The sequence below is a fragment of the Numida meleagris genome, chromosome 1, assembly GCF_002078875.1.
Source record: "Numida meleagris isolate 19003 breed g44 Domestic line chromosome 1, NumMel1.0, whole genome shotgun sequence".
NCBI lineage: Eukaryota > Metazoa > Chordata > Aves > Galliformes > Numididae > Numida > Numida meleagris.
This window is the reverse complement of record NC_034409.1, coordinates 42,176,424-42,189,344: the sequence shown is the minus strand read 5'-3', so window position 1 is coordinate 42,189,344 and position 12,921 is coordinate 42,176,424. Positions and strand designations below refer to the sequence as shown.

Genomic DNA, 12,921 nt, shown 5'->3' with positions numbered 1-12,921 from the left:
TTAAGTAAACCAGTTACAGATTTGGTAAAATGAAGACTATTCCTGTAGCACCCTCTAGTGGAAAGTCTCTGGCATGACTGTGTGGTACAGGCAGGTTGGAGTAGGTATAGTAGCTACTTGAGTGTTGCCATTATTAAATATATATATATGTCAGCAACAAGTTTAGTGTAATAAACCCCTTTTTTTCAAATGTATTTTATTTTTGGCTGTGTACTTAGAAGACTGAAGAAAGTTTTTGCTATCTATATATAACAATAGCGGACTTTATTTTTTTTTTCTCAGAATAAGATAGTTTTCTCTTGCTGGCATCTATTGATGCTTTTCAGTCTTACTGTTTTTAATAAGGTCTGAGGTTTAGAAAAAAGTCATATTTGAAGAAGTAAGGTCTTTCATTGTTAAATGGGCAGAGACCGTGGATCAACTTAAGAAGATGAAATATTGAAGTTTCATATACACTTCTTTTTTACTATTCAGAATTGAGAAGGATCTTAAATAGATACACAATGATTAATAACTTTAAACAAAGACATTTCTTGAGGTGTGATCATCTGAAGAGCAATGTTTTTGAAGTTAACATTTAAGTTGAGATACAAAGATTAGTTGTTCCTAAAATACATCACTCATTTAACTTCAGCTAGATGTCTTGAACTTGTCACAAGGGAGATTCTACTTGTGCACTGTGCAAATTCTGGTGGCCAAGTGTTTGTTTCATATGTTGCATTTTTGCTTTATGTATTTGCATGTAATAGAACTCCATATAAGCACGTGTATTTCATGTTCAATTTGTTGCTCTTTAAATTACAAAACAAACAAACAAAACAACCAAAACAAATTTCAGCATACTTACTGCATTTATAAATGGGTTTGTCTTCCCAATAGAAATCTTAATTCTAATGCCTGTCAGTACAAGTACTGAAAAATAAAAGAGAGTGAGTACTACAAATTAAAAAAAGACAGATGTTTTCTCTGATTTCACAGAATAACTAGCTGCTATTTCAGTTATTATGTAGCTTCAGTAGTATCTCATTGTTGGGAACCTACAGCATAGAATATTTCTCTTTAAGACTTATATTGTATAAATTAAATGGGAATTCTCCTCTGTAAATACACCCGACTTTAGGTGTTACATTCAACTTTATCATAATGAAAATATATTTGTAGTGGGGCATAGTGGGATATTAGTATTTTACAATGTAGGTTGTCTTCATGTGTTGTTTTTTTTTTTTTTTCTGTGTTCTTTCCATGTAATAGAAATGCATTTTATAGCTGACATATATTGTATCTAATTTCAAACAGCTTGAAATAATGCTGGAGCCCAAGGTCTGGAGAGAAGCTGCTACTCAGGTGTTCTTTGCCTTAGGGCTTGGATTTGGTGGAGTCATTGCCTTTTCAAGCTACAACAAGAGAGACAACAACTGCCATTTTGATGCTGTACTGGTGTCCTTCATCAATTTTTTCACTTCTGTGCTGGCAACCTTGGTGGTGTTTGCAGTTCTGGGCTTCAAAGCCAATATCATAAATGAGAAATGTGTTATCCAGTATGAATATCAATTTTTTAATTATTATTTTAATGGTAAATTTCATTTATGAATGCACATAGATCATCAAGTTTGTGTTTATTGTGTTTTACAGAAATTCAGAGAAGATTTTAAAACTTTTGAAAACAGGAAATCTGAGCCAAGATATGATCCCACATCATATCAATTTCTCAAGCATTACAGCAGAAGATTACAATTTAGTTTATGATATTATTCAGAAAGTTAAAGAAGAAGAGTTTGATTCTCTTGGCTTGAAATCTTGTCAAATTGAAGATGAGCTTGACAAGGTGAGAGAAATGAATACATCTTAAATAAAAATATTATGAAGAGGGGAATATTTGTAAGCCTGAAATAAACTGAAGTATACCTATGTAGAATATCGATACTGTGTACCTATAGCAGTCCATATGAAAATAAGATTCCGTGCAGGATCTCATTCCTGCTTAGGTGTGAGCACTTTTGTGTTTGACGTCTCCACTGATTTCTAGCATGCTGTGACCATAACATGAGTCCTCTAGAGATGATAAATTTTTGAAGTTCTGTTTGACCACAGACATTTTTCCAAATTCTAAATAGAGATGTATCTATACTGCGTTTCAATTATGTCTTTTATTATCAAGATAATTGAAATTTCAAAAATATCAAGAAAATTAAAATAATCAAGATTATTTAATAATAGCAATATTACTTTATATAGATATTACTTCAGTGGAAAGGAAAATTTTTATTTACTTATTAGACATTCGTTTATTAACATCATCCTGTTTTGAAATCTTTGTGATAAACCATATCTGTAGAGAATATTTTTCTAACTTTATTTCAAAGAGACTTCGAGTTTGAAACACAAACCTCTGTGCAGTTGCACCAGCATTTGAGGCTAAAATATAAATTGGTGACTTGAGCATTAAAAAGTTCTGTACTATTCCAACCTTATAAAACTGAAACATAGATATAGAAATGAAGTCCTTTATATGCTAACAAGAGACATTAGAGTGTATTTTGTCGCCATCTGATATAATAGCTCTATGCTGAATTATCTGTAAATGAGCAAAAATTATGTTGTTAATAGAGCATGAAGTCAGACTGTCACACTACTATTACTACTAAGACTACTACTACTGTCCATGAATTATAATGTGGATTTTTTTCTAACAGGCTGTTCAAGGAACTGGTTTAGCTTTTATTGCCTTTACAGAAGCAATGACCCACTTTCCTGCTTCTCCCTTCTGGTCAGTCATGTTCTTCCTTATGTTGGTAAATTTGGGACTTGGGAGCATGTTTGGAACCATTGAAGGCATCATCACACCCATTGTTGATACTTTCAAAATTAGGAAAGAAATTCTTACTGGTGAGTTTCACAACCTTTCTTTTTTCATCAGAACAGTAAGCCAAAAGTAATGTGTCTTGGTTTTCTGACATGAAAGTTTTCAGTACTTACATTTAACAGGTGAGAAAATCACTGTTCCAGATTATACCTCCATACACATGCATGTAAATATCTACAAGTAAATACTTCTGGATGCTGCAAGAGCAGGAACAGGGAACTTCAATCTAATAGAGAACTTCTGTTCTAAATTTCTTTACATTAAGTCCTTCTGAGCTGTTCTAGAATATTTTCCATCCAAGCCTGTGTCACACATCAAGGAAACAAAGCAAAAGGAAATGATGAAAATATATTGCAAATTACAATAAATCATAATAATAATAGCAAATGAAATCTTAATTTATAATGAAATGTTTGTTATATTAAAAATCCTTTCCAGAAGAACATATTTTTCTCTGTTGAACATGTGAAGGATCTTAAACAAGTTTTTTTTTTCTCTTTTTAATGTCTAAAGTTATGTGAGTTATAACCTCTTCATGTAGTTTTGATTTTCTTCTAGCAATTTTTTTTAAATAAAAAATCAGCATAAAATATGAAAAATTGTCTCTGAAAATCTTCAGGAGAGATGCTAGGCACTTATGTACAAATTTGGATTTTGTATCAATAGCTATGACAGGAGGAACAAAAAATAATAATAAAAAAAAACCCAAACCTGCTGCTTTAGCATTTTCTGGCTACATGGAGGAAAGAGTTAACCGCTGCCTAGTATAGCAGAATACTGTTCTTTCCTAACTGCTGAGTGCTAAGGTAGTATGTAACATGTAATAATGCAAAACATGCATTTTTTTGCTTTGTTTGATTTAAAAATAAAATTCTTCACAAAGGTTAATCAGCTTATTTTTCAGGGATAACTAATAACTAATGTGACATTTAGAAATCAGTGGTTTGCCCTAAGTCTGTATGCAAATACCGTGTTATATAGTCATTACTCTGGTGTAATGGTGCATTTTACTGTAACTCCTTGTTATACCATTTGAAAAAAAATATTAAATGAATATTCAAGAACTGCTTTTCTCTGGTAACATTTAAAAGTGTTGTATGTGTATTATTTTTAGTACTTAAGTCAGTTTTACTCAAAGGATTACAATGTAGTCTAGTGTTTTTATAGTTAACTTACAAAATTGGAATGCCTGGGTTAAGCTCCATACAATATCACTGAGATTTGATAAGTACTATGCTTGCACTAGAGTTTGTGCTGAGAAACCGCAAATCATCAGATTTAATGGAAGCATGAATACACTTGCAACTTTTTTCACTATAGTTCTACTTTTCAGAGAAACCAACAAATGTGCTTAAAGTTACTTTGTGTATGTGTATATGCTGAGTTATGAATAGTGTACCTACCAGAGCGTAATTTACAGCTGGAGGTGCATCTTTATTGTGCACGTGGTGGTAAGACATAATGGGAGAACGTAAGAATAACAAGGTTTTCTAAATTCACATACATACAATTTTACTCAAATTCTTTTCTTGGGGTTGGTAATAAAAGTCAGTGTGATTAATAAGAGTGACACTGGGGAGATTCTACCTGTGTTGAAGAATGGTCATCTCACACCACAGTATTTAAGAAAAGCATCACTGTTATCCTTTCGCTACTTTACTCAACAGCAAATAGCTGGAATTTGTACAATTACTATATTCTGTAAGTAGGCTTTATACTTAGGTTCAGATTCCCCTCACCTAATTTTAGACTGCATAGGTGTATCATTAGCCTAATTTCTCAGTGTGGGGAATTAAAGGTACTTCAAGAAGGAGAATCAGTCTTGCTGGCACTCAGCATACAACTGATTTCACAGTTTATTGAAATTTGATGTATTTTGTAGCTGCTTAAGCATTCAATCCTATTCTTGATGAAGTTAGCTGAAAAAAAATTATGCTGATTATGGAGGGGATTTAGTGACCAAATAATATGATGCTTAGCTCACATTAAGTGAAATGTTTAATGAGAAAAAGTCCATTGATGAATCCCTGCTGCTTAACAAGGGCTGCTCTAGTATGGCAATTCCAGTACTTAACGATTTCATGACTTTTCTGTTTCACAGGGAGTAGGCAGAATTCCTAATATTCTCAAAATTGAGACCAAAATAAGGAAAATTATTTCATCTTTGATGAAATGAAATAATGTGTTAAATTACATCTTTGCTATTTCAAACTCTCCCTTCATTTCCTCTTTTGCGATGGAAAATTGTTATTACAACTCACATTTCTGTCCTTCATTCCAGTCATCTGCTGCTTGGTAGCATTTTTTATTGGCCTGATCTTTGTGCAGCGCTCTGGAAATTATTTTGTCACGATGTTTGATGACTACTCAGCTACTCTGCCCCTGCTTATTGTGGTCATTTTGGAGAACATTGCAGTTACTCGAATTTATGGAATAGAAAAGTAAGTAAAGGAAATATATTTCCCTGTCCATATCAACAGTATTCATTGCAATATTTATTTCTGTTATAATTCTATAGCACCAAGTATTTGCTATGAACAAATAAATTCAAGTCAATAGAAATATATCCCTATTTGTAAACTAACTGTGAGACAAAGATATGGAAAAGCAAAACAAAATGAAAGCAGCAGGAGTTAAGGATGAAAACAGAAATTTATTTTTGCAATTATTTCTTGCTGGTCTGTATGATTATAAAGGTGTTATTCTTGGTGTGGTAAAGGAGTCAAAGTGGGTAATTCTGGACTTGAATCAAGTCTTTAAAGAACAGGTTTGGAACAAAGCATAGTGCATCAGGTGAAACCCACAGAACAAATAGAGAAGAGAATAAAAGGGTCAGAATTAGAGGTAGAAAGCAGGCTGGATGGGCAAATATCAGGAATTTATATATGTAAAGGACAGCGAGGAAAGGATTTCAAGAAGTCATAACAGTGGTCTGAGCAGCAGATGAGGAGGAGGATTTTGAACAGATCTGTAGTATTTTGGGTAGCCTGAGAGAAACAAAGCAAACACTAGTGACTGTAACAGTAAGAAGGTTTTTGTTTATTATCTAGATTTAGCTTGGGATGTTCTAGCAGTTAAATGTTCTTTGCATTATATTGTGAGGGGAAAAAAAACCAGGAAATTATAGCAAAGAATAGGATGAGAACTTAAAAGGAGGAAGCATGTTTGATAAAAAAGTTTAGTCTTCTAGCAGTGATGACTTCTAGACAGTGATGAAGGGGGGAGTGAAGAGCATCGTATCTCCAATGTTTCTACATCATTTGACAGAAATTGTAAGAATGTGAGAATGGTGGCTTATAAAATAAGATAAGTAGAGTGAAGAAGGTGATGAAAGACTTTGAAGAGAACAGATTTTTGTTTCATTAGGTGAAGAGCTAGGGAACCTGGAAAGAAAAGGCAATCTTTTGAGGGCACAAACCTTTTGTAGATTCGGCATCTTTTTAACGGCGTGTTTCACTGCAGTGTAAACAAAGAACAGAATACCCCAAGCTATGTGGTTCAAAATTTCTTCGAGTGTTTATGTGACAGTAACTTCACATGTGTAACTGCTTTCAAAATGTGTTTATTGCTATAAGAAATTTTTTCATGCACACATTTCAATAGGGAGTGGGACCACAAGGGAGTTAAAAGAGAATCAGGGATTGTGCACACTCCAAAAGAATTAGCTCTAAAAATATTCTCTTCTTCTACTGGCTCTGGAACAATGTACTCCATCAAGAATACAAAAATAGTTTTGTTCAGATCATAACTTGGAATTTTGAGGCAAAAGAAGGCAGATTTAAAACTTCGCGAATTTTTATTTCAGCAGCTTATAAGATGCAAACCATAACTTATGTATAAAGATATTTTTTTTACATTGCAGCACACATATGGATTCAAAATTATTTTTGCAGAATCTGTAAGATGTGTTGTTTTTACATGTGCTCAGAAGTGATGGCACATGCCTCAGCAAGCATTAGGCAATGTAAGAAGATGTTAAAAAGATTCTTGTAAATTCCTGTATATTAAAGATGAGTTTAAATATCTTTCCAGCATGGTTCAACAAGTGGCCCATGTTCTAAATTTGGTCTACTACATTCTCCTGTATGGCCTGCTTCTGAGGAGAAGAGGAAGGCTAGTATCTTCTCTGGCCTGGCAGTTGATCAACAGCAACAGTCCTACTGCTTTCTAATGCTCATGTTGACAGTAGGGCCAAGGAGATGTAGGTGAATAGCAGGTATGACTAGATTTGGCCTGCTTTGGAAGCAGAATACAGTGTTTCCTTTTTCTTCTACCTTCACAAAAACTGGAAAGGGTTTGGCTAATCGGCTATGTCCATGACATCTGGCTTCATCTACAGCAGTAGGCAGTCTGGTCTGCCTCTGAAATCTCAACCCTTTCCACTACCTAGAGTACCTAAACTACTCATGTAGCTTACAACTCACTGCAGGATAAGGCCATCTATATGATGCAGAAACAGGATTTTAAGTTTGTCAGCCTCCATAAAAGTGACAGAAGCAGAAAGGGAAGAAGGATTCTTGTGCAAGCTGTGAGGTGAGGAAGTGGGGCAGACTTATTTCACAGCTTTTGTTTGCAGCCAGCTGTTCACATGGGAAAAAAAATTTGGATACTGCAGTTGTCTGAACTGCAGTTGCACTTAGCAGAGTCTTCAGGTAGTTACTTCATTGCAGAATTAATATTCACTGTTCTAAATTGAGGAGAAGGCTCAAGCGCTAAGAATCTTTTCAGTAAAGGCTTTCATAAAATGCAAGTTATATTTATGTATTTCCTGTCCCACTCAACCTTGTTAATAGAGGGAAATAGAAAGCAGCTTGGTCTTCAAATTCTGCTTTGATGTTTACTTCTACATGAAAGATTATTCTTCAGAAAATATGTGGTAACACACAGTATCATTTGAATTCACAAACTATGTGAGCCCGTGTTTCAAGAGAACAGTTGTAAATGTGATCTAATTGGTTAGTAAAATTACAGATATTTCACTGTTTCTCTCTGCTTACCAAAAATTATTCATTTAATGCACTTTAAGATGCCTCTAGTCTCTATTTTCTCTTCAGCAATCCAACATTATAATCTTGGATAAGGCATTAAACTTGGAATGTAAACTTTTATTGACTAGAAGGGCATCATGATTCTATTCTACTGTAATTGTATTAGTTACAGTATATATTATGTCTGAATCTTTAAAGTTGAAAAGCTAATTTAGTAAGTTATTGCACTGTGGGATAATTTTTTGTTCATCTGTTCAGAACTGGTAACAAAGTTCTATTTGTCAGGCCATCCAGTCAGCTACAGTGCAGGTATTTCTATACATACATTTTGTCAGCATGTCTGTTCTTTCAAATTAGGTGCTATCAACTGTAGTATTTGAGATCTCAGTGGAAGGGGTAATGATAACCTTTTATTTCCTTCACAGATTCATGGAGGATCTGAAAGATATGCTTGGATTTTCTCCAAGCCAGTATTATTACTACATGTGGAAGTATGTTTCACCTTTAGTATTGTTATGTTTGCTGGTAGCTAGTATTGTCCAAATGGGATTAAGTCCTCCAGGCTACAATGCATGGATTGAAGATACGGTATGTATATAGTAGATGTCATCACAATCATCATAATCAGATATTAAGTATTTCAAAAGTATGTGAAAAAAACCCCAAATTTTTAAATTACAAATTCATTATCAGTATAAATAATGATATAGTGATTAACAATCTTTTAAATTTTGAAGTATTTCTTTTGCTTTAAAATATAACTGCTTGACATGAATGTACTTGCTTTTTTGGTGAGTTTTAGTTTGTTGCTGTATGTTGGGGATGTTTTTAAGGACAAAATAATTTGTTCACTTTCACTAAATTTTATTTTAGTGCAGAAAATTGTTGGTGACAGCACTGAATAAATCATTTCAGATATCACATCAATTTTGTACTTGGAACTAAATAAAGAGATTAGCAATGTGATAACTTTTCCTTTTTGGATGCAGGTAGTATCTGCTGTGCCTTATACAGAACTTGAATTTTAATCCATTCCATGATCGTCTTAAGTCCAATAGTCTGACTTTTGAATTCAGTATGCCTCCATATTGTGGGCTTGGGGTGCTCCTTTCCCTGTATAAAATTAAATACTAATTGAGCTGTTAGACAAACTGAGTCTGCTGTCATGTGATTCATGCTTGGAGTAGAGAGGCCTATATTTAATCTTTTTCTTTTGGCATTCTCAGGCTACAGAAGAGTTCCACAGCTACCCAACATGGGGAATGATTGTCTGTATATCTCTGATGGTATTGGCCATACTGCCAGTCCCAATAGTCTTAATAGTGCGCCGCTGCAACCTTATTGATGACAGCTCTGGTAGCTTGGCATCTGTATCCTACAAAAGAGGCCGGATAATAAAGGAACCTGTTAATCTGGAGGGAGATAATACAAGCCTAATTCATGGAAAGAGTCCAAGTGAAGTGCCATCTCCAAATTTTGGGAAAAACATATATCGAAAACAGTCTGGATCACCAACTCTGGACACTGCTCCAAATGGGCGCTACGGTATTGGATACCTAATGGCAGATATGCCTGATATGCCAGAATCTGACTTGTAATTGCAGAAAAAAATGTTCTCTGTTTCTCCTCTTGTTGATCATGGCTCCCCTAAAAGAGGTGGTATATTCACACACTAGGGTGCGATCTCAGGTGCTCCATAGTGGCAGTCTTGAAAATGTTATGACTGTCTCTACAGGTTGAGAAAACTCCCTTTGGATTAATGCTCTGAGTTTCATTTGCACTGAAGAGAAGAAATGAAAAATCAGTGTCAGCCTACATCTGCCAGTGTAGCTGAGAATTTTTTTTTTTAATTAATTTCTAAATTTAAATCTTTCTATCACTGAAGCCCAGGTCCCACTCAGATTATGTAATATTTCTGAGGTAATGTCACTGGAAATCTTTTTTTTTTTTTTCCCTGCTTCCAGATTAACTCCCCAGTATTAAAAGTGAGCTCTGAAGTAGTTCACCAAACCCATGTTTGTGCACACATTTGTATATACCTTATGTAGATATGCTGTACTTATTTTGTTAGCACTGATAATTACCTAGGCTATTAGCTGAGTAAAAAACCTGCAAACTATTTTCTTATGTAATATCTGTATAGAGCAATAGTATTAGAAAATCAAGGAGTAGACTTATGGGAAGGCAAGAAAAGATTCCCTGTTCATTGGGGACTGCATAAACTGTCTGTATTTGTATACGAGGGCTGTTAAGAAAGTAATGCCTCCTATTTTATTATACTGGCCCATGACATCAGAAGTGGATGCTGGTGATACAGCAGTAGAGGGAGAACCTTCCCACCAATATTCCATTACATTTTGTTGCCATGTGACAGATGGCATCAGAGGGGTAGTCTAACAAATGGTGTCTGACATGGAAGTGCCTATGAAGCAAAGGTGTCACTGAAGTCCTCCATGGGAAAAAAAATGGCATCCATTGACATTCATCAAAACTTGCTGAACATTTACGGTGACCAAATAATGGATATGAGCAGACTGAGGCTGTGGATGGTGTGTTTCAAGAGTGGTGACAGCGATGTGAAGGGCAAGCCACGTTCTGGATGGCCATGCACAAATGTCATACCACAAAATAAAGAGTGTCTTGATCAATGCATCTGTGCAAGTCTGCAGATTACAACTAGGGAACTGTGTATGGAGATGAATATCAGCTTCAATGCATTGGTAACAATGGTGGCAATATTGGAATATCACAAAGTTTGCACCAGGTAAGTCCCACAAATGGTCATATAGGGAAAGAAAGAACACTGTACTCAAATTTGTCAGGACCAAGGCTGAAGGTGACAGTGTCCTGGATTGCATCACTACTGGTGATGAGATGTGGTATCACTAACGTGAGCTGGAGTCAAAGCCGCAGTCCATGGAGCAGTGGCATATAAATTCCTGATCAAAGAGTAAGTTTAAAACACAGCCTTCAGCAGGTAAAGTGACATGCACTGTCTTTTGGGATGATCCTTCTGGACTTCTTGGAACCCAGATAAACTATCAACCCTGACCACTACATAAGGACTGAAGGCTCAAACTTCCAGGGTCAGGCCAGAGAAGAAGATAACTTTTCTCTTGAAATACAATGATGCCAGGCCCCATGATAGTTTGGCAGTGTGCTCCACAATCTTCAATCTTGGATGGACTGTCCTACCACATCCACTGTATAGTCCAGATTTGGTGCCTTCTGACTTCTGTCTTTTCAGGCTGATGAAAGATGGACTGCATGGGCAACATTTTCCTAGCAATGATGCCATCATAGCAGCTGTGAAACAGTGGGTCACCTTCACTGGTACAGATTTTGATGAGTGTGGCATACAGGCTCTTGTTCATCACTGGTGAAAATGCTTAGCTAACAGTGGTGGCTATATTCAAAAATAGTGTTTTGTAGCTCAGAATTTGCTCTATCAGATAGTGTTATTCTCTTTGTATCTGTTGTTGTTTCCATGGAAATAAATAGGAGGCATTACTTTCAGAGCAGCCTACGTATTTTGTGTAAAATATTTGTTTTTTCAGTGTGAAAACAATGTAAGAGTGAGTCACTCCAAGAATCTTAAGGATTGTGCAGATTCTGCATTTTTTTCTATGCTGTGTGCCTAAAAAAAGACCTTCTTGATATTTATTGTGGTTATGAAATTACATATATATTATATTTATATAATATACTTGTAAATATGTATATTACTCTGTATGTAATCAAAAGTTGAAGCAAGATGGCTTTTTTTAATTAGGCTCCTTCTGGTTTTGCTTGCTTTATGCCGATAATTTTTTTCAGTCAGTAACTGCTAAGAACTGTATGCCATTACATTTTAATCTATGAATAAAGAGATTGACAAGGTATTTGTCTGTAATTTCCTTTGCCACTTATTAGAACATAGCCTACTATTGTCTCAGCAGTACTATCTGAAAGAATAACACCTAAGGGAGGTGCCTAAAGAACCTGAAAACAAAAATAGTAAATGAGATTGCTCTCTTATTATTAAACTGCTGGACAAGGACTTTAAGTATGAACACAGTAGTTTGATGTATCACTGTAAACTGACATGATACTCTGAAAGTTAGAAGATAGTTTATTCCATACCTCAGAGATTTTTGAAATTAGATGTAAATTCTGAATTCACTACCTATAATAAGCAGAGGGCAGAACTTAATTGCATTTTTTCAGCATCAGATCAATAAATAAATAACTTCATTTGAGATAAGTGCACATGTCAAAATCATTACCAGATAAGGATTTCTTACTGTCTTACTTTCCATCACTCCAGCATAACTGTTTCAGAGGGAGAAAAGTGAAACAGGTTTCTTACATAGCTCTGACTATTCTCTATTATGTATGGCCTACCTCTTGACTTTTGACATGGGAATAAAAATTGTGCAATGTGGTTCAGGGAACACCCTGGGGGTGCCTTCTGCTTGTCCACATGTGGAATAATTGCTTTGTAACATACTATAGCTGCTTGTTTCATGCCAAACCTTGAGCAAACCAAAATACCGTTGCAATTTGGTTAAATTCCTTAAGAACGAGGTTTTTTTTTTTTTTTTCTTTAGAATGATAATCCTGGATAATATTCTGTCTCTAAGCTGGCATTTTCTGAAGAAGTTTCCAATAATTAAAATAGTAGAAATATTAGACTTAGTTGAGAGACTTTTAATTAATAATAATTAAAGATACCTTGAATTATTAGGCTTATTTTTTTTAACACTAGTTAAAAACTGTACACATAAAGTAGTTTTTAATCTAGTCCTCTAAAATGCATGTATTAGAGCATTTGGGAGAGCTGGCATAATTTAAGCAGATTGCTTTTTCATAACTGATCAGTTGGCAATGTATCAGTGTTAGAGATACAAAGGAAACATCTACTGCCCAGTCTACAAAGAGCAGAAGTTTATTGTTACAGAGTAATTGGCTGTAGAAATAAGTGCTTTTAGTTATACAGACCTTAGTTTTAGATGTGAAATGTCTGCTGCTACAGATGACCTGTCAAAAAGAATATAAATAAGAACTCACTATCAAAGTAAAATAAGTACT

At 34.9% G+C, this 12,921-nt stretch overlaps 1 protein-coding gene across 1 annotated transcript in view; it reads left to right on the top strand.

Annotated features, from left to right (window-relative positions):
- SLC6A15 (solute carrier family 6 member 15) overlaps window positions 1-11,114 on the top strand; it is a 36,613-nt gene extending 25,499 nt beyond the window's left edge. Inside the window, exons 7-12 of the mRNA XM_021385310.1 lie at window positions 1,297-1,538; window positions 1,633-1,825; window positions 2,694-2,886; window positions 5,145-5,304; window positions 8,277-8,439; window positions 9,078-11,114. Of these exons, the coding sequence (XP_021240985.1) occupies window positions 1,297-1,538; window positions 1,633-1,825; window positions 2,694-2,886; window positions 5,145-5,304; window positions 8,277-8,439; window positions 9,078-9,449 (1,323 nt within the window). The 3' untranslated portion in view covers window positions 9,450-11,114. The remainder of the gene's footprint in view (window positions 1-1,296; window positions 1,539-1,632; window positions 1,826-2,693; window positions 2,887-5,144; window positions 5,305-8,276; window positions 8,440-9,077) is intronic.